The 27,161-nt window shown below is 43.5% G+C and overlaps 1 protein-coding gene and 1 pseudogene across 1 annotated transcript in view; both read left to right on the forward strand.

The window, feature by feature from the left end:
• Positions 1–2,837, forward strand: part of LOC102863682 — a 27,062-nt pseudogene extending 24,225 nt beyond the window's left edge.
• Positions 2,838–3,698: 861 nt separating this feature from the next.
• Positions 3,699–27,161, forward strand: part of SLC25A43 (solute carrier family 25, member 43) — a 59,218-nt gene continuing 35,755 nt past the window's right edge. Inside the window, exons 1-3 of the mRNA XM_006893773.1 lie at positions 3,699–3,973; positions 14,227–14,468; positions 19,217–19,389. Coding sequence (XP_006893835.1) covers positions 3,699–3,973; positions 14,227–14,468; positions 19,217–19,389 — 690 coding nt within the window. The remainder of the gene's footprint in view (positions 3,974–14,226; positions 14,469–19,216; positions 19,390–27,161) is intronic.

Genomic DNA, 27,161 nt, shown 5'->3' on the forward strand with positions numbered 1-27,161 from the left:
GAGTTGGTTTTTATATAGGGAGTGAAGATTATTTTTCAAATGGTTGTAAATTGGTAAGGAACTTACAGAAATTCAATTTGAGTTCAGAAGAGACTATGAAATGAAGAATATGTTAATGTCAGATGATTTTTGACTGGAGGTAGAGAATACCAGAAAGACATCTATGTTTTATTGACTATATAAAGGCTTTTGACTCTGTATAATAATAAATGATTGATGTCGTTGAGAAGAATGGGAATCACAGAACATTTAATTGTGCTTGAGAGGAACCTGTACATAGACCAAGAAGCAATTGTTCAAACAGAACAAGGGGATACTGCATAGTTTAAAATAAAAAAGGCTGTGTGCCAGGGTTGTATCTGTTTATCATAATTATTAAATTTGTATGCTGAGCAAATAATCTGAGAAGGTGGTATATTAGAAAAAGAATGTGGCATCAGGATTTGAGGAAGACTCATCAACAACCTGTATGGTGCAGATAGCACAGCCATGCTTGCTGAAAGGGAAGAGGACTTGAAAGTACTTAGTGCAGAAGATCAAATGGATTTCAATATGGATTACAGTTCAACATCAAGAAAACAAAAATCCTCACTACTAGACCAAAAGACATCATGATAGACAAAAAAAAAAATCGAAGTTAATTATTTCATTTTACCACAATCTTCACCCATCAAAGAAGCAGTCAAAAAACCAAACTATGGATTGCAATGGGAAAATCTGCTGTCAATGCTAAAGATCAAGGATGTTACTTTAAAGACCAAGATGCATCTGACCTAAGTCATGATATTTTCAATTGCTTCATATGCATGTGGAAAGTAGATTAATGAATAAGGACAAATGAAGAATTGATGTCTTTGAGTTGTGGTGTTGGAGAAAAGTACTGACTACCCAAGAACAAATAAGTGTATCTTGGAAAAAGTATAGCCAGGGTGTTCCTTCGAGATAAGGGCAGTGAAGCTTCATCTCACTTGCTTTGGGCATGTTGTCAGGAGGGGCCAGCACTTGGAGAAAGACATCATGCTGAGAAAGATGGAGGGTCAGAAAAAGGGAGGAAGACTTTCAACCAGATGGACTGACACAGTAACTGATAGATAAATACATAGATAGATAGATAGATAGATAGATAGATAGATAGATAGATAGATAGATAATTTATTATGATCCACAGAGTCAAATGCCACTGGTACAGTCACTGTGTCAATCCATCTTATCGACTATCTTCCTCTCTTTTGGTGACCTACTTTTCCAAGCATGATGTCCTTTCCCAAAGACTAGTCCCTCTTGACAATGTGCCCAAAGTGTGTGAAACAGGAGTTGTAATGCCAACTCGAGGCATATGGTTCAAATCCACCCACTCCTCAGCGAGAAAAAGATGGGAAATCTCCTCCTATGCAATTTACAGCCTCTGCAAACCCACTGGAGGGCCCGCTATGAGTCAGTTCTAACTCAACAGCACATAACAATAACAACAGGGTGCTTTTGACAACACCAAAATTCAAAGGCGCCAATTCTTTGTTCTTCCTTATTCATTATTCAGCTTTCATATACATACGAGATGACTGAAAATATCAATACCATGATTTGGATCTCTTCTACTTTCTTGGCCAGATAGCTATTTTCCAAATTTCTTGGCATAGATGAATGAGTACTATCAGCATTTGTTGAAACATCTCATTTGGTGTTCTGTGGATTCCTGGAGAGCCTTGTTTCACCAATACCTTCAATGCAGCTTGGACCTCTTCCTTTAGTACCATTGACTCTTGATCATATGCTATCTCCTGAAATGGTTGAACATCAAAATTTTTTGTACAGTGACTCTGTATTATTTCCTTCTTCTTTTGATGAGTCCTGAATTATTCAGTATTTTGTCTATGTTGCTATTGTTGTTATGTACTTTTGAGTCCGAACCAACTCACAGTTAACCTTCCTGTGGTTTTCGGGCACAGCACATTGCATAGGCGGAGATTGTCCATCTTTCTCCCAAGGAGTCACTGGTGGATTCAAATTGCATGCCTTGAAGTTGGCAGCTCAACTCCTTATCACTAAACCACCAGAGCACTCACGTTTTGTCCATAAAACCCTTCAATATTGTGCTGTGGGCTGCATTCAGGGTGCTAAGTTCGATCTGGACGCAGGCACTAACCCAGGCCCCAGTCTTTAGGGTGCCAGAGAGAGGGAAGACCAGGCTTTTCTCAAACCAGTGGGGTCTGCAACTTCAAGGTCTCCTCCTGCAAGCAGCCCGTGGATTTGCCAGCTAGAAACAACCCAAAGTCCAGCCCATCCGAGATGATAACCTGCCTCCTTCCACGTTTCTCAAAGACTACCAGAACATTCCTGGAATTGACAAGGTTGATGATGTTGTGAAAAGGCTCTTGTCTTTGGAAATGGCTAGCCAGAAGGAGAAGCTAAAAGTCAAGCAGGAGCAGTTGATGAACAAGATTGTGGCAAACCCTGAGGACACCAGATAGATTCCTGGAAGCTCGAATTGTTGCCTTGATTGTCAAGATCCAGTTAGGAAGACCACATAAGAAACATCAAAAGGGCAAAGCCCACAAGCGCTTTCTGCTCATGAGCATCGACCAAAAACAGAAAAAGCTCAAAGTCCTCCGTAGGACCAACTATAATGTCTTTGAGAAGACATGCAAAGAGCTGGGAATTGAGTACACCTTCCCCCTCTTTACTACCGGAAGACCTACTTCCACTGGGTGGCCAATAAGTCGCTGTGCATTTGGGTTTTCCAGGAGGTTCAAAAGCTCAAGAATCAAAAGAGGATCTTAAAAGCTCTAGCAGCAGCCCAGAAGCAAGGCCAGAAAAGCTCAGAGGGGAAGCCAGACTAGATACATTTAAAGAAAATCAATAAATTCTGTTACAATTTAAAAAAGAAAATAATTCTTCCATATTCCAACTTGACTTGGAGCAAGTCAATCTCTTTGTCTTGGTTTCCTTTGTATTATGTGTAACCATAGCTAACACATGTACAGTGCTTGCCTATTTATCAGTCATTGTTCATTTAATCCTTATAACAACCGCTAGCTGGAAGAAACTATTTCCTCCAGTTTATAGAAGCACAAAGGGGTTGAGTGAGTTGGCCAAGGCCACACAGCTATTAAGCTGCAGAATCAAGATTCCAACACAGGCTCCAGAGTTGTGGCTAAGTATAATACATGTACAAAATTGGTACAGTAAGAATGTGTGCCTACCCAAGATTCAAGAAAGGTAGCAGCTGTGGCTGCTGTAATTATATGAAATGTTTTCCTTTCTGTACCACAAAGGTTGGAGGAAAGGAAGCACAAGCCAGGAGAGAAGGAGAAAGAAATGGAATGTGGAAAAGGAAAGGGCAAATCAAAGAGGCAGGGAAGTGCTGATTATTTAGGAACTAAGCCTCTCAAGAGAGAACTTGGTGACTGTTTCTGAATTGAAAAAGACAACAAACAAAAAACTCCAGGCTGGCCAATTGAATCACAGACATTAAACCCACAAGACCTCAGCACTTAGGGCACTGATGATGTTCAGCTCTATCCCCAACATTCAGACCTGGATCTTCATGGGTGGAGCTTCCCGACGCTCCGCCCCATGCTGAGTGGGTGGGGCCAAACCCCAAGAGGCTGCCAGCAGCCCCACCCTCTACTGGTGGCCTGGGAGTCCCAGGCCTGAGCCTCACACTCTGCCGACTTGGCCAAGGAGCCCGGTGGGGCGCGATGGCTACTTGGAGGCGGGACAGCCGGCTGACAGGCAGCCAAAGGCTGCTGTGCGCCGGGTTGGCAGGGGCGCTTAGCCTCAGCCTCACTGCTCCCCTGGAGCTCGCCACTGTGCTGGCCCAGGTCGGCGCCATTCGTGGCCACGCCCGGGGACCCTGGGCCACAGGACTCCAGGTGTGTCAGGCCGAGGGGCGGCGGGCCCTCTGGAAGGGGAATGGGGTGGCATGCCTGCGCCTCTTCCCCTGCAGCGCTATACAGCTGGCCGCCTACCGCAAGTAAGAGCAGAGAGCCGGCTGGGTCGGGCGGGGCCCTGGTGGTTGTGGTGGTGGTGGGGTTCCTGCCGCTGACGTTGCCAGTTTCTTGAGGCAGAGCCCATTAGTAGGGTGCTATACTCTTCCGGGTCACGTGGGAGGCTCCAGGGAGCACTTTGGTCCCCAAAGTGCTATCCCAAACTTTTTTTACAAGTTATACTGTAAACTGAAAAGTCTGTGTTTCAAACCCGGTGTAGCTCCAATAAGCAACCTGGGGCTCTAAAGAGTCCAAGGCCAATCGGAACCTGTTGTTGTGAAGGCATTTCTGACTTATTGCAAACTTTTGGGACAGCTGATCTGGCCCATGGAGCTCCCAAGGCTAGGAACTGCCAATCCCTGCAGAAGCAGACTGCCACACCTTTTCCCCTGAAAGGCTGGTGATGGCTTCAAACCTTTTAGATACCAAACGAATTCTTTTTTAACCACTGCAGCAGGGGGCACCTCTGGTAAAGATTACAGCCTTGGAAACACTATAGGGCCGGTCTACTCTGTCCTCTTGCAAGTGAATCCATTTGTTGGCAACGAACTGGTTTCGTGCATTTTGAAAGAGCCCTAGTGGTGCAATGGTTAAATGCTCAACCAGTGAACTCCTATGGAGAAAAACCTGGTGAAAAGCTCTCATAAATGTTGCTGTGTGCCACTGAGTCGGAATTGACTCATAGCTGACCCTCCAGTGGGTTTTTAGAGGCAGTAAAATTACATAGGAGGAGACTGCCTATCTTTCTCCTGCACAGCAGCTGGGGGATTCGAACCATATTCTTTGAGTTGCCAACAACTCATAATCATTATAAGACTAGAAATCCCTATGACGCAGTTTTCCTCTGTCCCTTGGGGTTGCTATGAGTAAAAAAGAAAATAGGCTTGATGGCACAAAGAACAACAGGGAACTCTAGTGGCTTAGTCTATAGGAAGTTCTCTCTGGCTGCAATTTACAGCCACAGAAGCCCACTAGAGGGTCAGGTTATGACAACCTGACAGCAGCTTGACAACAATGAAAGCAAGAGGACAACTCTGGGTAAGGAATTGTGCTGACAAGCAAAGGCAACCAGTTGGAGTCCACTAGTCTCCTCCCTGCTACTTATAGTTGCCGAAAACCCACTGGAGGGCTGGCTATGAATTGGTTTGACTTGACAGCACATAACAACAGCTCCAACCCAGTTAGGTCTACCTGACTGGACATGCTAATAGGTGGAATGAAGGGAAAGGAGATGAGAAATCTCCAGAGACATGGCTCCTAACAATTCCCATCTTCCTTGGAACAAATGCTGTGTGGCTGGTTTAGGGAGCGACTCCTACAAAGGTGTGTGTACACACCTGCCAATCCCTTGGCAGAAAAAGGTCACAAGTCTCTGTTCCCCTGAACAACCAAAACTAGTTGTCATGGAGTCTGTCCCACTTCATGATGTCCCCAATGTGGATCAGAGTAGAACTGTCCCTCATAGGGTTACCAATGCCTGATTTTTTTCAGACCACCAGACCTTTCTTCTGAGGTGCACTTGGATAACATAGAGACTCCTCTCCACCCTCCACCAGCACCACCTAGATGGAAGTTTGACTATGGAGTTCAACAAGTGCTACAGCTTCCCTTTCCCCTTCCCCTCCTCCCAAGCTGTAAACAGTCCCTCCATTTACTGCCTCATAATAAAATGCCCCTGGCCACTCTCTTAGGAAAGGATCTAAAGATGTTAATTGTGGCTGAGCCATAAAATTTCTTTCAAAGATTAGAGATGTTTCAGTTTGAGCTGGAAAGAGGGGCATAAAAGGATGAAAGGATAGTAGTGGACTTTTGGAAAGCAGAGATGTTTCTGAATTTAGGAGGTCACTCTTATGTTCCTCATTCATCTGAAGACTGGCTTTGGGCTAAATTAGGCAAACAGCCCATGATAAGGAGACTCACAGTTAAAGGATTTTACCTTTACACTTTTCTTCCAAGGCCTGTGATGGCGGCCTGGGTTTGGTGTAGTTTATCTTCCCAAGGACTAAACTGGAACTCCCACTTGGCAGCTGATAAACCCAATGGGATTATTCCTTATGACTGTCTCCCCTAGGTCAGCACATGCCTGGGAATACCTTTCCTCCCTCTGGGAGAGAAGGGTGTATGGAATGCCTGTCAAGGCTGTCTTTTCCACTCCACCTCACCCTTGCCCAGACAATAGGGCAACATCTGCTCAGCCACCTGTAAACAGTTCTCTGAGGAGCTTTAATGAGGCACTCGTTTCACCCTCTTCTCCACAAAACCAGACAAACCAGAGGCTTCCCATTTGCTTCTGACTGATGGAGATTTCGTGGGTTTTCAAGACCAGGTGGCTTTTCAGAAGCAAATCTTCAGTCCTTTCTTCCAAAGCTCCTCTGACTGGAGCCACCAGCCATCTGATTTGTAGTCAAGCACTCAACTCTTTGTGCCACTCAGGGACACCTCCTCTCCCCAGAATGGTATGGGAGTCTTCCTTTGGATAGAATTATTATACTGTTGTTGTTGTGTATTGTTGAGTTGGAACCAGCCTATAGGTGACCCTTCAGCAGGTTTTCAGAGGCAACTAATCACATGGGAAGAAAATGGCCATCATTCTTCTGTGGATTTGAATTGATGGATTCGAACCATGTGCCTTTGGAATTGCAGCCCAGCTTCTTACCGCTAGGCCACAAGAGCTCCTAATTTGGATAGGACAGAATATACATATCAAGGAGTGGAATGTGGGGGAGGCAAGACTGATTTAAGAATTGTGACTTTTCTGCTACTGGGGTGGGTGGGTGTGTGTGTGTGTGTTATGTACACATACACAGTTAACTGTCATCCCTAGTCAACCCCTGCATCAAGGAGACCCAACAATAAAATCTCATGACTGGCTGCAGATTGGACTGCTATGAGCCACAGGGCATTCATTGACTAAATTTTGGAATTAGTTAGCCAGGCCTTTCTTCCTAGTCCATCTTAGGCTAGAAGAACCACTGAAAACGTGTTCAAAGTCATGTTGTTAATGTTGTTAGGTGCTGTTGACTCAAGTATAACCCATAGGTACCCTATGAACAACAGTTCCGACTCCTGCCCTATCCAGTGCCATTCTCACGGATATACTCAAGCCCATTGCTGAAGTAAGTCACTGTGTCAATGTCATAGGAATATGCAATCTTCCACTGACAGATGGCCAGTGCTTACGAGGTGCATTGGCCGGGAATGTACTAAATATGTGCACATCACTGGATTCTCACAGCACATGCCTCAAGTATTAATCCCATTTTGTAGATTCAGAATTTCAGAATTGGGGTCATGCTGGTCACACTGTCCATCCGTGACAGAGCTGATTCTATCACGTAGCCTTCTAATTCCAAATCCTGTCCTTTACTACATCATGATACTTTTCTCTCTACAGCCATCTGATATTAATTTGTTGTTGTTGTATGCCACTGAGTCAGAACCGAATCATACCTGACCCTCTCGTGGGTTTTCAGAGGCTGTAAATCACACAAAAGATTGTCCATCTTTCTCCTGAGTAGCAGCTGGTGGATTCGTACTGCCTGCCTTTAGGTTTGCAACATAACTCCTTACCATTAGGCCACCACAGCTCCCTGATACTAGTTTAGCAAACCTTTATTAAGTATGTAATGCACACATGATGAAGAGCCCTGCTGGCATAGTGCTGTAAAGTATTAAGCTGCTAGCCGGAGCTGCTAAGAGTTAATGCACTCAGCTGCTAACCAAAAGGTTGGAGGTTTGAATCAACTCTGAGGTGCCTTGGAAGAAAGACCTGGCAATCAACTCCTGAAAAATCAGCCATTGAAAACCCTAATATAGCACAGTCCAACTCGGATACACATGACGTCACTAGAGTTGGAATCAAGTACATGGCAATAGGTTTTACAGTGACGAGTATAATATGCTGGGGATGATGCAGAGATGAAAGGTCCATGTGATGGAATAAGGGGATCTGTGTGCCCCTAACTATGTATGACACACAAGGTGGGGTGTGATTATCCTGGATAAAGTGTTGCAGAAACTTACACCTTCTGAGGAGGATTGAGGTGTGGGTTTACAAAGCCTTCACTCCCATTAGTTGATTCCAATTCATGGTGGCCACATGAGTCTCAGAGTAGAAGTGCCGCACTCTAAAGGATTTGCATGGATGTCTTAGTTATCAAGTTATGCTGCTAAAATGAATAACACAAGCGAATGGCTTTAACAAATAAATTTATTTTCTCACAGGAGGCTAGAAGTCTGCATTCAGGGCGCCAGCTCTAGGGGAAGGCTTTGTCTGTTGGCTCTGGGGGAAAGTCCTTGTCTCTTCAGCTTCTGTTCCTTGGATCCTTGGCATTCTTCATGTGGTATGGCATCTCTCTTTCCCCATTTCTGCTCACTTCCCTGTCCTAATCTGCTCTTTATATACCTCAAATAAACTCAAATACATAGGCTTTTGTTGGGCTTAAAATACACCCTACACTATTATGACCTCCTAACATAACAAAGAGAACCCATTCCAAAGGGGATTATAACCACCTAGGTCTGGAGAGGGGTTGGGCTTTACAACTCATATTTTTTAGGAACGCAATTCAATCCATAACAATGGTTATGATCTTTCAGCAACAGGGCACCAGGCCTTTCCTCTGAAGCACCTCTAGTTTGGTTTGTTGTTGTATATCGTACAGTTGGAACCAACCCATAGCTGACCCTCTGGTGGATTTTCAAAGGCAGTGAATCACATGGGAAGAGACTGCCCATCTTTCTCCTGTGGAGCACCTGGTGGCCTCGAATCACATGCCTTTGGGATTGACTTAGAACTTCCAGCTTCTCCATTCATAGCCCAACATGTAACCATTTGTGCCACTGGGAAGACTGCACAGTGGAGACAATATATTTGCATTTGGCCTGGGAAGAATGAGTAGGCGTCTGCTGGGCAAAGATGGATAGAGAGATTGCAGGTGTGTGTGTAGTAAGCAAATATACAGAGGCAGGCAGGCAGGGATCCGGCATGCCTAAGCATAAGGTTTATCTATGGCAGAGTAGGGAAACAACCAGAAAAGCAGGCTGGCACGGGAGCTTGGCACACCAGATTAAGGAATTTGAATTGGGTATGCAAGAGTAACTGTGGGAGATGCTCGAGCCAGGGGAATGTGGCTAGCAAAGCAATTCAACAGGAATTCTTGTCACCCAGGTGGCAGGGTAGGATGATGCGAGAGGAAGAAGACTGGGGGTGGCCAGACCAGTTAAGAACCTGTTGCACTAGTCCATGAAGCAGCTGAGGGTGCCTGAAGTAAGCTGGTGACAGTGGGGGTTGGGGAGAGGAGAAAAGATAGATGGGAATGTAAGAATTGTAAGTCATGCAGGTCAAGTTCACAAGTAAACTTTTTTTTTAATGTGAGATCGTCTTGTCTCTTTATCAGAAACTAAAAGAATGTAATTTAGTGAATGGCAAGCTATAATTAAAAAGAGGAAGGCCCTCAGTGAGCTGGATTGACAAGACACAGTGACTACAACAATGAGCTAGGGCAGGGTGGAAATTGGGAAGATGGTGTAGGAGACAGGGCAAAGTTGCCCTATCATAGGATCGCTATGAGTTGGAGTACACACAAGGAAGGGCACCTAACAACAGCAGCCATTAGAAAGTAAAGCCATTGATGACTCACAAATCATAATCATGAATTATGCCATCCTTCCTGCATAAAGACAACACCTTTGGTCCATCATTACACCAATTTGGTTCTGACTATGAATTTGTAAAACAAATGATACAGCCTGTGATGCTTGGAGAGCAGTGAGGAAATAATTGTTTGCCAACACAATTAGTGGTAGGGCTGGAACTTGAGACCAGGCCTTCTGGCTTCCTATTGCAGGGTTCTGGCCATCATCCCGCAATGGAAAGAGCCACTTACTTGCCTTTAGGATTGAGTATCAGGAGCGTCTCTTAGGAACTAGGCTTCTTTTGATAAATGAGGAAATAATACCTTAAGACAATGGACATAAGCATCAAAGAGTTGCTACCTCACAACTTGACTGCCTCTACAACTGATTGTCACCTCAAGTGCAGCCACCTATAAGGGAAAGCTTGGGTGCTGCTATGATGTGAAACAGGCCTCGGGCTTCCAGACTAAGGCAGACCACGGAGAAAGGCCTGTCGCTCTATTTATGAAAACCAGCTTATGAAAATTCTTTGGATCACACCCATCTGATCCTGCTTATACAATTTATCTATGCCCTTGTTGATGTTACGGAGCCCTGTTGGCAGAGCCTGTCGTCAGGCTAAAAATCAAAAACTCAAAAATCCTATGTCAGGATATTTTCCAAAACCAGAACTCAGAAAATCCTATGTCAGGACATTTTCTGAAACCTGAACTCAGAAAATCCTATGTCAGGACATTCCCCAGAACCAATTTCCCAAGACCAGAAAGTTTATGCCCCAATGAGCCACTGCAGTCACCCCATAACCCCGAGCCCGGCACGCAATAAACTCTGAGAAATGTTTCTACCTCAGCGTGGTTCTTGGCTTCGATCTAAAACCTTTCACCTGTTACTTGTGCTAGGCTTCTAAATAAGAGGTTGATGGCTCAAATCTACCATTTGAGTTTTTTCACACTCACCTATAATGGTACAATTAACATCCTTGTATATGTCTTCATATGACCATATGCAAGAGCTTCCCTAAGAATTTTTCTATGGTAGAAATCTAGGAGTGAGATTCCGGGGTGAAGGGACGTACCTGGTCAGATTTGCTAGACACTGTACAACGGCCATGCCAGTATGCATTTGAACAAGCAATGGCTAAGAGTTCTTGTTCTCATACATCCTCACCACCACTTGTTATCATTAGACTTTGCCATCTTTGCCAGCCTCCTGGGTGGGCAGTGGTATCTTGTTAGTGTTTTGATTTGTCACTTTGATAACTAGTGAGATAGAATGTTTTCTCTTACACTTGTTAAACCAATATTTTTTTTAAAAAAAATCCAAAACCAACCTCCTTTATGTTGTTGTTATTATGTGCCGTTGAGTTGATTATGACTCTTAGTGACCATATATATGAACAACAGATCTGAACCTTGCCCTACCCTGTGCCAGTCTCACGATCTCTGCTATACTTGAGCCCATTGTTATAGTCACAGTGTCAATCCATCTTGCCCGATCCTGAGCCATTCTCACAGTCGAGCCTATTGTTACAGTCACGATGTCAGTCCATCTTGTTGAAGGTTTGCCTCTCTTTCTCTGACCCTACACCTCTGTAGGGATGCTCAAAAAAACATTCCCTTAAACAATTACATTTATTTCAATTTGAAACAGACCTAAAAGTGTACATTCCAGTTCCATGCTTGCCAAATACTTGAGTGCATTTACTCTTCACAGACAAGCCAGAGTTGACAGTTAGGTGGATGAAAGGAGAAAGGGCTATTAGTCACCCTTTAAACATGGAACAAAATTAACTCCTGCAGCTCAATTTGCAGTCAAGCAATAGAACAGCCTGTAAGGTGAACACTGACACCAGGGAGACACTTCACCTCCTAGGACAATTAACCACAAATGATCAAAAAGTGTTGTTTTCCCAGAGATAAAGCTCCCAAAGCAGGAAAAGGTAGAGTAGAAGGACTAATGGAAATGAGAATCACTGGGAGGAAGTGGGAAGAGTATGGTTTCATTGTGTGTTTTTTAATTAGTAACTTAAAACAAGGAGAGCATTATGCTAAGTAAACTAACTCAGTTTCAAAAGGACAAATACTGCATAGGACCATTATGGTAAAAAAAAAAAAAAGGATAACTAGTAAAACGTGTATGGGGATCCAAGGAGTGAAGGGGTGGGCACAGAGGAGTGAGGTTGGTCAGGGGGGAAATCATAGGGTCACACAATTTGATGGGTGGAGGGGGCTAAAGGAATTGAGAAAAATCTGCTAGGGATCTGGAAAGACAGAGTAATGGTAGGCATCGTTCAATGGTGATTGATTTTATAAAACATAATGAATGAGGAGAGCTCTCGTGGCCTAGTGGCAAGAAGCTGCACTGCAATCCCAGAGATGTGCTATTCAAATCCACCAGATGCTCTGCTGGAGAAAGAGGTACAATCTCCTCCTGTACAAGTCAGATCTGATTTGATAATAATAATTAATAATAATAATTAATAATAATAATAAAATTTAAAATTACATTAATAATAATAACATTTTAAAAACAAAATGAATGAGAATGATTACATGAAATACAATGTAAATAAAGGATAGTGTGAAACATAACACACACACAAAACCAAAATGTGTATGAACAACTGAATGGAAAACCTGTTTGTTTTGTAACATTTCACTCAAAAGACAACCACAAAAGAAATGTTTTAAAAGGTGAAATTAAAAAAAATAAATTAAAAAAAAAGGTGAAATTGAGGTGGGAAAGACTTAGAGTAGATAGATTGATATAGTAGTTGCAACAGTGGGTCCAAATATAGGAACAATTGTGGATGATGCAGGAGCAGTCAGTGTTTCATTCTATTGCAGGTAGGATCGCTGTGAGTCAGAACCAACTCAATGGCACCTAATAACAACAATAAAAAAATAAGAAAGTTGGGCATCACTTCCTTATAGCTAACCAATGAGCTCCGTAGAGATTTTCCTCTCCACAGACGCAAATCACCAGGCCTTTCTATTGCCATTTTGCTGGGTGGATTCGAACCCACTAACTACTAAAAGCTGGTTAGTAGAGGAGAACAAACTTCTACCATCCAGGGACCTTATAGCTAACTGTTGTTGTATGTGCTATTGAATTAGAACCAGCTCATAGCTGACTGTCCAGCAGATTCTCCGAGGCTTTAAAATCACACGGGAGAAAACTTCCCATCTTTCTCCTGCAGAACAGTTGGTGGATTTGACCATGTGCTTTAGCAGCACAGCTTCTTACCACTAAGCCACCAGAGCTCCCTTATGGCTAACTTCTTATTATTGTTATTTTATATCATCCACTCCAGTGAGTTTTCAGAGGCTTTAAATGAAACACCCCATCTTTCTACTATTGAGCATCTGGTGGATTTGAATCACATACCTTTGCATTGGCAACACACAGTTCCTTACCCCAAAGCCACCAGAGTGGTGGAATTTCATTCTACATAAATCTAGTAGAATTAAATTTCTTGCTAATTAATGCTAATAAATACCTTGTTGTTGTCGTTATGTGCCATCGAGTCGTCTGTGACTCATAGCGACTCTATGTACAACAGGACTCTGATGTATCCTGTGCCAATCTCACCATCTCTGACACACCTACCCCCATTACCGCAGTCACTGAATCAATCCATCTCATAGAGGGTCTTCCTCTCCTGCGTTGCCCCTCCAAACTCCCAAGCATGACATCCTTCTCCAAGGGCTGGACCCTCCCTGCAACATGTCCAAACTACGTCAAAGCTTCAGAATCCTTGCCTCCAAGGAACAGCCCGGCTTCACCCTCTCCAGGATGAATCTGTTTGTTTTCTTGGCAGTCCATGGAACATTCAATACTCTTCTGCAACATCACAGCTCAAAGGCATCAATTCTCCTTCTATCATCCCTAGTCATTGTCCACCTCTCTGATGCATAGCAAGTGATTGCAAAGACCATGGCATGTATCAGGTGCACCTTAGTCTCCAGACTGACATAGATGCAAATACCTTAGTATCTTCATTTTGTAAAGTACCTTGAAATGACACAAGAAGCTGGCAGATCTAAAAGGGACCACAGGAGAAGATCCCAGATACAGTGGAGGTGAAATGTGGAACAAAAAGGCCACACTTGCTAGTCTGATAGAGACTGATGGAAGCTCTGAGACTATGGCCTTAGCCACCCTTTGTACCCAGAACAAAGCTCACTCTATGACTCAACTTGCAGCCAAGTACTAGATAGGTCTATAAGGGAGGAACTCTCTCCTTACTTTAACCAACCATATAAGGTCTAAAGAGCAGCATTTGCCAAAGATAAGGCCCTAAGGTAGAATAGAAAAAGGAAGGGTAGAATAGAAAGATTATAGAAAAAAGAATAGAAGAAAGGGTAGAATAGAAAGATTAATGGAAATGAGAATCACAGGAAGGACGTGGGAAGAGTACGACTACATTGTGAGTATTGTACTTTACATTATAATACAAAGTGGGTACAAATGGAAAACCAATTTGCTTTGTAAGCTTTCACTCAAATCCATTCTAAAAAATATGAAAAGTGGGGGAAAGCAGTGCAGCATGCCCTACACAATTCATAACTGTCTCTTGGGCCTCTCCCCTTTTTTCACCCAGGTTTGTCATGCTGTTCACAGATGACTTGGGCCACATTTCCCAGTGGAGTGCCATTGTGGCTGGGAGTCTCGCAGGCATGGTCTCCACCATTGTGACATATCCCTCAGACCTCATCAGAACTCGGTTGATTGTACAGAACATGCTGGAACCATCTTATAAAGGCATCCTCCATGCTTTCTCTACTATTTACCAACAGGAAGGGTTCCTGGCCCTCTATCGAGGAGTTTCCCTCACTATTTTAGGTAAGATGGAAAGTCTCACCTTGTCCAAGGTGAGAAGGTGGCTGTGTTAATACCTATACCTATACCTATACATATATATGAATGTACTATATAGCTTTGTGACCACTTAAATCTGTTTTGCTGAGGCCAAGAGTATAGAGATTCAATCTTTCTTTATATGGCCAGTTGGCTTCATTCTATTCCATAACCATTGACCTCAGTCCCAACTTTGGCCAAGGGGCAGAAGGGGAGGTGGTTCTGCCAAACTAGTAGGAAGATGAGCATAAATACTATCTGACTGCAGGAAGAAGTGTGTGTCTCTCTCCCTCTTTCTTTCTCTCTGAGTGTGTGTGTGTGTGTGTGTGTGTGTGTGTGTGTGTGTGTGTCCCTTTACCAGGTTTAGCAGGGCCACACACACAGGTCACCAGAGACTTTGATTGCCAAAGCAAATTGACTTTCAGTCCTTTTTCAGACCTCTGTGGAAGGATTTGCTATGTCTTCCCACCTCTCTGGTGGCTTCCTCATCTGACTCCTTCGCCTTGTCTAGTTCATCTGATGCTGCCAGCCCCTTACGTATTCCCCCCAAATTTCTTCCTTAACCTTTATTCTCACCCTCTATATCCTTCCTAGGTGGCCTCATCTGAGTGTGTGGCTTAAACCAGCATCAGGATACTCTAATCACTTCCAGTCTCTGTTTCTAATCACAGTGACTAACATTTATTGAGGGAGCTCTGGTGGCCTAGTGGTAAGAAGCTGCGCTGCAATTCTGAAGGCACATGGTTCCAATCCACCCACTGCTCTGTGTGAGAAGTATGGGCATTCTCCTCCCATGCAAGTTGCTGCCTCTGCAAACCCACTGGAGGGTCAGTTATGAGTCGATTCTGACTCGGTGTCACACAACAACATTTAACTTGGGAGCTCTGGGAGTGTAGTCGATTGGGAGTTGCACTGTTAAACCAAAAGCAGTGCCTCTCTACTGGTTGGAAACCCCCAGAGGCTCTGTGGGTGAAAGATGGGAAATCTCCTCTCATGAGGTTTACCACCTTTGAAAACCCACTGGAAGGAGCCTGTTCCAACTCGATGGCAATAAGAGTTGAGTTGAACATTTATTGGGCACTTACTGTGTGCCAGATACTTTACTAAAAGGTTTGTATATGGGCTCATTTAAGCCTCATTTTGCAGATGAGGAAATAGATGCTTAAGGAAGCTACATGACTTGCCTAAGGTCACAAAGACAAAGTGGAAGAACCTCGAAGTGGAAGACCACCACAGCCTCCTCTCCTAACCATTGATTTATCCCAGGTCCTAACAGCAGTGTGACTATCTACCTAGCTATCTGCTATTTGGCACCTTCGTTACCAGTTGCCCTATACTGATTCTGGCCCATGACAACCTTGTATATGTCAAAGTCCAACTATATTCCATGAGGTTTTCGGTGACTGGGTTTTTTCAGAAGTAGATCACCAGGCCTTTCTTCTGAGGCACCTCTGGATGGATGCAAACCTCCAGCCTTTTGGTTAACACCCAAGCAAATTAACCATTTACACCTTCCAGATTCACATTACAGACACCCTGATGTCCCTGTCTGCCTCAAACCTGCTCTTCTTCCTACAGACCCATTGCCATAGAGTCAGAATTGACCCTCCAGCAGGTTTTTGAGAGGCTATAGATCACATGAGAGGAAATTGCCCATCTTTCTCCCAAAGAGAGGTTGCTGGATTCAGATCACCAGAGAGACACCATTTTTAGGTTAATTGCACAACTCCATACTGATTGAGTCACAAGAGCTCCTTCTAGTGAAGGATATCACCTTGCTTTTTTCATGACGTGGCTTAAACCCGAAGCATAGGAATCACTTTAACTCCTGCTCCCACTCCATTCTTCTTTCAGAGAGACCCCAGGGCTTATCATCCTGACCTTTTAACCTCTCAAGTCTGTTGCCCTTCTCCGTCCCCAGCCCCTATGCCATGCTCTTATCATCTTTTCTCCAGATTCTTGAGCTTCTCCTGTTGCAATCTGTCCTCTTTCCTGCTGCCAACGTGGAATGATCTTTCTAAACACAATTTCGTCAACTCACCATTCTCATTGCCTTCCTTAAAAGCCTCCAGTGGCTCCTGGGCTATGGAGAAAAGCCTAAGTTCCTTATGACAGAGGCCTGGCCCCTGTCCACCTTTCCTGCCTAATTTCTTGCTACGTCTCCTTAAGTACTCCAGCCACACAGAAACACTCCTAGCTCTGGTGGCCTAGTGGGTTAGGAGTTGCACTACCAACCCAAAGGTTGGTATTTGGAACACTCCAGCTGCTCCAAGGGAGAAAGATGGGCAGTCTCCTGCCAAGGGATTTACAGCTCCGGAAAACCTACTGGAGGTTCAGCTACAAGTTGGTTCTGACCAACCGACTCCATGGAATGAGTCTGTGGGAGTTTTCTGTACGTGATAAACTCCTACACATTTCTTCAGACCCTGTTCGGAAACTCTCCTGTGAAGTCCTCCTTGATTTACCCAGGCTGAATTCATCCTTCTTCTCCTTCCCATGCCTAAAGCACTTTCTATTGCCCCAGATTATAGCATAGATTAGCTCTTGCTTTGTTTTTCCCTGGCTGTCTCCTCGGAGGCATTTGGAGGGCTGCAATTAGCCTACTTCTCTTTGTAGTCCCAGCACCTGGCACAGAGCCCAGCACATCGCAGAAGCTCCACAAATGTTTTCTGAATGAATGTAAATAAGGAGGGGAGGAGATGGACTGGAGAGTTATTTTTAACAAATTGTTATTAAAAAAGGATTTTTCACTGAATCAAATAAGCCCCCTTGGGCAAGCCCATCTTTTGAATCTCATTTTGAGTCTACATGTAAACCGAAAGGAACTCCTCAAGTTTCTGGAAGTTTTGTGTTCATCTTTTTTTATTAGAAAAGGTGAAAGAAAAGGTGTCAACACCATACAGTGTAGGAGCTACTGAGTCCTCATATGGCTATGTCATTGTCAAAGGGAGGTCAGGTACCTCCCCTCATGGTCTCAGTACCACCTGGCCTCCTCCTCAACTAGCTCCCTCACTCCCTAGCCTCCAAAAATGGACATGATGCTTGGGAAAGATGGAGGGTCAGTAAAACAGAGGAAGACCCTCAATGAGATGGATTGACAGTGACTGCAGCAATGGCCACAAGTGTGTCAGAGATGATGAAAATGGCACAGGATAGGACAAGGTTCTTGTCTGTCATTCATAGGGTGGCTATAGAAGTCATACAGCACATAAAAGCAACAACTAAGCTTGAGGCATTTGTGTAGGTGGGAGTGATTTTGTCAACATTTTATGAATTTTTAAATTCATTTCCAATATGCAGAACAAAACTCAAAGTCATTGCCATTGAGTTGGAACCAACTCATAGCTGACCATCCAGACAATTTGGGGGGAGGCCTATCTTTCCACTTTGGAAAGTGGATTCAAATCACCAGAGAAGCAAAACTTAGGGTTAGCAGTTTAACTTCCCATCAACCATGCCACCAGAGCCTCCTAACCCACAGAACAGTTTAAATAATTCTGCATGCCCATAGTCTACCATCTGGATCCTACCATTAACATCTTACCCTATTTGCTTAAACACATATCTGTCCATCTGTCCTCTCTGGCCATTTGTCATTGTAGTTAACTGCCATTGAGGCACTGCTCAACTTGTGAGAACCTCACATAATGAAACCCTGCCTGGTCATGAGCCATCCCCAGGACTGTTTAGGACCTTTGTAAGCCATGTGGTTCCCATTGGTGGATTTATGGAAGTGGGTTGCCAGGCCTTTCTTCCTCGTGTGTCTCAGTCTGTAAACTCAGCTGAAACCTATTCAACATCATAGCAGCACTCGCTCCAGCCTCCACCAGCATATGAGCTGCACTGGTCAAGAAGCGAACGCAGCTTTCCTTTATGGAAAACGGGAATACTTCCCGAACCACCAGTGGCCTGGCTACAAGTCCATTTTGTGTTTGATGAGTTCACTGTCAGCTGCAAACATCAGTACACTTCACCCCTAACCCCTTCAATTACATTGTAATGCAGGCACTCTCACTTGATTGTACTTTGTTTTGTATATACTGTGCTTCAAATACAGCATTTTTCTTTTTCCTTCCTTTTTTTTAAATATAAATTGAAGGTTTTTGGCAATCCAGCATTGAGCAAGTCTCTCAGCGCCATTTTTGGCAACAGCATGTTGGAAAATACTTCGTGTCTCTGTGTCACATTTTAGTAATCCCCATAATACTTCAAAATTATTATTATTATTATTATTATTATTATATTTGTGTGTGTACCATCAAATCAGATCTGACTAGTACAGGAGGAGATTGTTCTCCCTTCTTCAGCACAGCATCTGGTGGATTTGAACTGTGCACCTCTGGTATTGCAGTGTTTCTTCTTGCCACTAGGCCACCAGAGCTCACTCAGAATTTTTCATAATGCCATGTTAGGCTTAACAGAATACAGTGTGGTACAAACATAACTTTGATATTACACCAGGAAATAAAATATTCCCGTGACTTGCTTTATTGCAATACTTGTCTCATTGCAGAGATCTGGAGCCCTACTGACATAATCTCTGAGGGATGCTTGCATTTGTGCATTGGTGTTTTCAAGTAAAATTTTTATATAGAACAAAATACAAATGCTTATTGAACCATTTGGTGCATCCTGACAGGTGACTCAAGCCACTGTCAAAACACAGGGTTTGCACCTTCCAGAAAGTTCTCTGGTGTCCCTGTGTGCAGCCTCTCCCTGGCTTTTTTTTGCAGGTGCTCTCCCATTCTCTGCTGGCTCCCTCCTGGTTTACATGAACCTAGAGAAAATCTGGAATGGCCCCCAAGATCGCTTCTCTGCCCTCCAGCACTTTGCCAATGTCTGTCTGGCCGCTGCCGTGACTCAGACCATGTCTTTTCCCTTTGACACGGTGAAGAGAAAGATGCAGGTGAGGAGTGGGGTGTGGGGCCTGAGGCTTTTGCGGTCAAGGATGCTAACCCCAAGAGATGCCAGGTTTCCAAGGAGATCAGAACTGTGCGTACCAATACTGTGCAAACCCCCACTCCACACTTACTGCTGCTAACCTTGGGCCTATGGGCTCTAGCCTGAGCCTCCCTCACAAGCTGTTTTCCATCTTTTATCAAACCTCCAGATGGAACCCACTTTCCTTTCCTCTCTTTGTGGCCTCTACCACCCATCACATGATGTGCGGTTTGCCTTCCTCCCAGATCTACAGGAAGTAGAATTCCATCGCCTAGCTCTCACCCTCATCTCTGGTCCCCTCTACAAAGCAGCATGCTTTTGCTTTCACAGCTGCTGCTTACCTCAGTGAGACAGGCTAGAGAGAGCCAGGAACTGGAGAGATCCGAAGGAACCGTGCTGGCAAAACAGTTAAGTACTAGGCTACTAACTGAACGGTCAGTGGTTTGAACCCACCCAGCTGTTCCACGGAATGAAAAGGCCTGATGATATAGCTCCTATAAATATTAAAACACACACGTACTGCCATCAAGTTGATTCCGAATCATAGTGACCCTGTTGGACAAGAACAGAATTCCCCCCTAAGGTTGTGGCCCAAATCATTAGGAGTTAGCTGCACTGACTCTCCAAGACCACAGTTCAAATCCACTAGCCACCTCATGAGAAAAAGATGGCCAGTCTCCTCCAGTGTGATTTACAGCCTTGGAAATCCAATGGAGAGTCAGCAATAAGTTCATTCTGACTCAATGCCTGTGAGTTATAAATCTCTACAGACGCCCGTGACTATGTCTTTCTCTCACTCAGTGGCTGATAGGTTCAAATAGCTGACCGGGTTAAATGCTCAATTAGCAGCTGGGCATTTAACCCCTGCATCACCAAGACTCTATATAAAGATAATGTCCCAGGGAACATTAAAGGGCAGTTCTAGTCTGTCATTTAAGGCCACAAGGAGTCAGAACTGATTCAATGGCTTAAGACAATAACAACATCGATATCAGCAGTCCGACTGCCCACGATTCTTTTACTGAGTTACAGGCATTTGAAATAGGTCACTAATACAGTGAGACTGGGCATGCGTTTTCTCCCGTCATTCCCTGGAAACACTCTCATGTTCTCTATAAACCACAGAGACAAAAGCCTGGTACCAGAGGCTCCAGAGAGAATAAATGGTTTGGCCTGGAACAAGCCAGTTTTGAGAAGAGAAAAGTCAGGTGGATGCACATAAGGTTAAAGGGTTGCAGCCACACCTGTGCACTGAGAGCAAGCTCAGAACCCAGACAGCAGTGAGTCTTTGCTTTGTCCCTTAACCCTGTTCATGGTCCCCTTAAAACTCCACCATTACAGACTTGCCTGCTTCCTTGGCCACTTCTGGGAAAATCATCTTTTTGTTTGTTAAAACAAGTTCAAATAGGCTTTCTCAGAAGTGTTTACTTCTAATATTTAAAAAAAATTGTAAACAGACTCGTGTTTATATTAAAAGTGCAGTTATACAAATAACAGAGCAGTATGACACTGTTGTTATGTGCCGTTGAGTCAGAACCATCTCGTAGCTGACCCCCCAGTGGGTTTCAGAGGCTGTAAGTCCTACAGGGGGAGACTGCCTATCTTTCTCCTGCGGAGCAGTAACTGGTGGATTCAAACCTCCTGCTTTATCCAGAAACCACCAGACAGCCCTAAAAAAAAATAATAATAATCTAAAGCCAAAGCTAGAATGATATGCTATTTCTTCCTAATCGAAATGTTTTAGAATAATGAAAGCCATGGTTCTGTAGTTTAACACATTCTTATCTCCCATGCTTCTAAGAGTTCTTGTCTCCATTCAAGAAACCTAACTGCTTACGTTAATTCGAATTCTTGTCACCCAGGAAACCAAAATCCAAACCACTACCATTGGGTTGATTCTGACCCATAGGAACCCTATAGGACAGAGCAGAACTGTCTCATAGGGTTTCGAAGGCTATATATCTTCACAGAAGCAGACTGTCACATCTCTCTCCCTCAGAGAGGCTGGTCACTCTGAAACCCTGATCTTTTGGTTAGCAGACTAACCACTGTTCCAGCAGAGTTCTTCTGTCACTCGGGAAGGAGTCTCTAAACTCTAATACCCCCCATCTTTATTCTTTCCATCTCTTACTCCTTTACTTTCCCTGTAGCTGTTCTCCCATGGAAAGGTGGAAAAGGCGATTTTTTTGATCTTTCTATTTCTAGCCTCTTTTTTTTCTTTCCAAGGAGCCATGGTAGCTCAATGGTTAAGTGCTTAGCTGCTAACTTAGAAGCAAGCATTTGAACACACCTAGGGGGACCCTTCATAAAGTCGCTATGAGTCAGAGCTGACCCTATGGCACCTAACAACAACAACAGCTGCTGTAGAGGAGAAAGTGCCTGGTAATCCCTTCCCAAAAAGACTCTACAGGGCAGTTCTTCTGTCATACAAAGTCACTATGAGTCAGAATTGCCTCCGCGGCACCTAGCAACAGTGGTTTTTTGGGGGGAGAAGTCTTGATTCATACAATTGATATCCTGAAGAGCTGCACGAAAATGAACCTGGAGTCACTTGAATCACATTTTTAAGGCTCGGTCCCAGCCGAGTTGGTTTTTGCAATGCACATGCCTCTAATTTGTCCCTCTGGTATGCATTGCCACCTCCTTCCAGCCTCCTCTCTAGAGCTGTGGCTAGACTTGGCCATCACCTACCTCAACACTGAGAACCTGAAGGTATCTTGCCCAGTCTGTAAAGAAAAGCTACTTTCAGAATAAGAAACATCTTGATTACATGCAATTTGGCCACTCCCACCAATCAAACTTTTCATCTGCCTGAGTTGTGTCCTTTCCTTGTCCTTGTCCAAACCAATAAATAATTGTTGTTGTGTGCCATTGAGTCATTTATGACACGGAGACACCCTCTGAACTTTGTCCTATCCTGAGCCAGTATCACTGTCTCCAACACCCCCCCCTCATTACCCCAGTTACTGTGTCATTCCATCTCATAAAGAGTCTTCCTCTCCTGCACTGTCCTTCCACCCTTCCAAACATGATGTCCTTCTCCAAGGACTAGTCCTTCCTGGCCATGTGCCAAGGTACATGAGACAGAGCTTCAAAATCCTTGCCTCCAAGGAGCAACTTGGTTTTATCCTCTCCAAGACAAACCTGTTTGTTTTCTTGGTGGTCCATGATTGATATGTTCAATACTCTTTTCCAGCACCACAACTCAAAGATATCTATTCTTCCTCTGCCATCCTTAGTCATTGTCCAGCTTTCTAATGCATAGCAAGTAATTACGAGGACCATGGCCTGAATCAGGTGCACCTTGGTCTCTAGATTGACATCGTTGCTTCTCAGTACTCTGGAGAGGTCTCTGACAGCAGATTTTCCTAGTGCAATTTGTCTTTTGATTTCCTAACTGCTGTTGCCAAAGAGTGTTGATTGCAGAGCCGAGCAAGCTAAAATTGTTAACCACAATCTCATCTCCATCTATCTTGGTGCTGCCAGTTGGACCAGTGGGGAAAATGTCTTCTTGAGGTTGAGCTTCAATCTGTATTGAAGACTGCAGTCCTTGACCTTCTGCAGCCAACACTTCAGGTCCACCTCAGTTTCAGCAAGTATGGTTGTGTCATATTGTAATTGTAATGGGGATGTAAATTTGGAGTCTACTTAATCAGTTGCCTTCTAGTGGATTCAGACTTATAATGACCCCGTAGGACAGAGGGGGATCTCTGGTGGTTTAGTCAACAGGAAGTTGTGCTGCCAACCCAAAGATGGGCTATTTGAGTCTGTCAGCAGCTCTGTGGGAGACCGATGGACAGTCTCTTCCTGTGAAATTATAGCCTCCGGAAAACTATTAGAAAGTCAGTTATTAATGGATTCCAACTTGTTGGCAATGAATGAGTTTATAGAACAGAGAAGAACTGCCCCATAGGGTGACCAAGGCTAGAAAACTTTACAGCAGCACACTGCTACATCTTTCTCTTGTGGAGCTGCTGGTAGGTTCAAACCACCAAACTTGTCTTTAACAGCCAAGCACTTAACTGCTAAGCAACCAGGGTTCTTCAGAGCCTGCTTAATGCATACTTAACCATGAAAAGTTTGGTGGTTTCTAATTTTAAAATTTGCATCAATTTTAGAAAATTTGAGAAATAAATAAAAGTACAAAGAAAATAATTAACCATGATGTTGAGTGTTAGCAAGTCAAAACCGACCCACAGCTGACCCTCCAGGAGGTTTTCAGAGGTGGTAAATCACAGGGGAGGAGATTCCCCATCATTCTTCCAAAGAGCAGCTGGTAGATTTGAACTGTGTGCCTTTGAGTTGGCAGCACAATTTCTTATCACTAAGGGTATTTATGGGAGCTCTGGTGGCCTAATGGCAAGAAGTACTGCAATCTGAAGGCACATGAATGGACAGAAGAACTATGATATATTCCCACAATGGAATACTATGCAGCACTGAAAAACAAGGAACTCGCAAAACATTATACAATATCGGTAACCCTGCATTATGCTCAGTGAAATATCTCAGTCATAAAAGGACAAATACTGCATAACACCACTGTTATACACTGGGACTGACATGGGGGGGTTGAAGGGAAACTAGAAAAAGAGGGACTAGATAATCGACACAGCATTGGAATAGATGAAGGAAAGATTGTTTAAAAGGAATATATTATTAGGCATTATATGTATGACAACAGTCCAGAATAAGAGATACATTGCAAAGTGGGCTGGAAGAAGGGGGAGAGGTACTTGTGCAACAATGAATGAATGAATGAATGAATGAAAATCCAACTTTTCTGTAAACTTTTGTTGAAATCACAATAATTTTTTTTTTAAAAAGCAGTTTACCAGTTATTCAAACACCCTTTTAAAAATTGTGATTTGAGTGAAATTTTACAAAGCAAACTGCTTCTCCATTTGACTGTTCATACCCATTTTGATTTATAACATTAATTACAATATCCACAAGGTAATCACATTCTTCCTGCTTCCCTGTAATTCTTGTTTCCGTTAATTCTTCTATTCATCAGCTTCCTATCTTGTGGGCTTTATCCTTGGGCAAATACTGTTCTTTTGACTCTATATGGCTCATTATTCTAAGTAGATGTCTCCTGTATATTGTTCTGATGTGCTGCTGAGTCGCCTGCCACTCATAGCGACCCTATGCTCAAAGGCTCTTAGCCCTGCCCTGTCCTGAGCCAATCTCACTGTCTCTGATATACCTACCCCCATTACCCTAGTCACTGTATCATTCCATCTTGTCTGGGATCTTTTTCTTCTGCACTGTCTGTCCACCCTTCTGAGCATGATGTCCTTCTCCAAGGATCATTCCCTCCTAGCCATATGCTGATAGTATGTGAGACAGAGTTTCAAAATCCTAGCCTCCAAGGAGACACTTGATTTCATTCTCTCCAAGACAGACCTGTTTTTCCTCTTGAAAACATGGTATGTTCAATACTCTTCTCTAGCACCACAATTCAAAGGCATTGATTCTTTTTCTGTCATCTTTAGGCATTGTCCAGCTCTCTGATGCATGGCAACTAATTGTGAAGACTGTGGCCTCTATACGGTACACTTTAGTCTCTAACATCATTGCTCTTTAGTATTCTGAAGAGATGCTTGATCATAGATTTTCCTAATGCAATTCATCTTTTTATTTCCTGACTGCTAGTGCTAAAAGTGTTGATTGTGGAGCTGAGCAAGCTGAAATTGTTAACAATCTCAACCTCTTCTCCATCTATCATGATGCTGCCAATTGGACCACCTCACCCCGCCCGGTGGGAATGGCAAAGTCCCACAGAATGCCAAACGACAACAAATCACATACTGAATGCTTATATATTCTAGGGACTATCTGTGGGCTGTGTATTCTGTTCTATTGATGTATCAGTCTATTCTTGTGTCAGTGCCACACTACTTCAGTTACTGTTGTTTTATAATATATCTTAACATGGTCTTTGCAATCACTTGTTGTGCATCAGAGAGTTGGACAATGACTAGGGAGGATAGAAGGAGAATTAATGCCTTTGAGCTGTTGGGTTGGAGAAGAGTATTGAATATACCATGGACTGCTAAGAAAACGAACAGGTTCATCCTGGAGAGGGTTAAACCAGGCTGCTCCTTGGAAACAAAGATTCTGAAGCTTTTTCTGACCTACTTTGGACATGTTGCAAGGAGGGACGAGTCCTTGGGGAAAGATGTCATGCTTGGGAGGGTGGAGGGACAACGCAGGAGAGGAAGACCCTCTATGAGGTGGATTGATTCATTGACTAGGGTAATTGGGGTAGGTGTGTCGGGGACAATGAGATTGACAAGGGATAGAGCAGGGTTTAGGGCTGTTGTACATAGGGTTACTATAAGTCACAGGCAACTCGATGGCACATAACAACAACAACAAACATATGATTGGACATACCATTCCTCAGTACTCTTCTTTACAACACTGCCTTGATTGCTTTTCTGATTGTTCTCATTCTCATTTATTATTATTATTCTCACTATTTTCTTTATTATTGAATATGTCTTTGACATTCTGTCTTCCTGACTGATTTCAGAATGACCTTCCCTCTGATTTTGCTTAGAATTTTTAAACCTGTAAAATTGGAATGTTGTTGTTGTTTTTAGGTGTCATCAAGTTGACTACAACCCATAGTGACCCAATGAACAACAGATCTGATCCCTGGCCTATCCTGTCCCGTCCTCACACTTCCTGACACATTCAAGCTTATTGTAGCAGTCACCATGTCAATCTACCTGGCCGAGGGTCTTCCTCTCCTTTGCTTTTCCGAGCATCATTATTCCAATTATCTGAGCATCATACATAATTTCTATAAAATATTCCAACTCTTACTCAAGAATATATTATGTATCTGCTTAACTTTGAATCTTCTTGCATTAGTTTGAACCATATAAAATTGTCCTTATTCAACTTTTTTACATAGACAAATGGCAACTCTGAATGGCTCAGCCCTTAGAAATATGTTTTCTTTGTAAAGTAAGCTCATTCACAGAAAGACAGCTTCTTTTCTAGAAAAGGGAGGGTGAGATGGAAAGGAAGTATGGTATACTACAGTGAGTAAAAAAGACCAAATAAAAATTGATGTCTTTGTATTATAGTGTTGAACAGTATTGAATATATCACATTGCTGTTGTGTACCAGTGAATCAGAACCAACTCATGACCCTCCAGTGAGTTTCCAAAGACAGTAAGTCGTATGTGAGGAGACTGCCCATCTTTCTCCCAGAGAGCAGCTGGTGGATTCTAACCACATGCCTTTGGGATGGTAGCACGGCTCCTTACCACTAGTCACCCAGAGCTCCCTGAATATGCCATGGAGTGTCAAAAGAACAAACAAATCTATCTTGGAGGAAGTGCAACTAGGGTGCTCCTTGGAGGCACAGATCGTGAAACTTTGTCTCACATGCTGGGGTATATTGTCAGGTAGGGCCAGTGTTTGGAAAAAAGACATCATGCTGGGAATGGTAGAGGGTCAGAGAAAGAGAAGAAGAACTTCAATAAGATGGATTGATAGAGTGTCTGTAACAATGGGCTCCAGAGTCTTGTGAAGATGGTGCAGGAGAGGGCAAGGTTCAGATCTGTTCCTCATAGAATCATTATGAACCATAGTTGACTTAACACCACCTAACTACCAAAATAATCTTTATGGAAAGTAGCCCTGGTGGTGCTGCGATTTATGTAGTGGGCTGCTAACTAAAAAGGTCATCGGTTTGGATCCACCAGTTGCTCCAAG

This window comes from Elephantulus edwardii, unplaced genomic scaffold (assembly GCF_000299155.1).
Source record: "Elephantulus edwardii isolate Elephantulus edwardi_28Jun2011 unplaced genomic scaffold, EleEdw1.0 scaffold00131, whole genome shotgun sequence".
Classification (NCBI taxonomy): domain Eukaryota; kingdom Metazoa; phylum Chordata; class Mammalia; order Macroscelidea; family Macroscelididae; genus Elephantulus; species Elephantulus edwardii.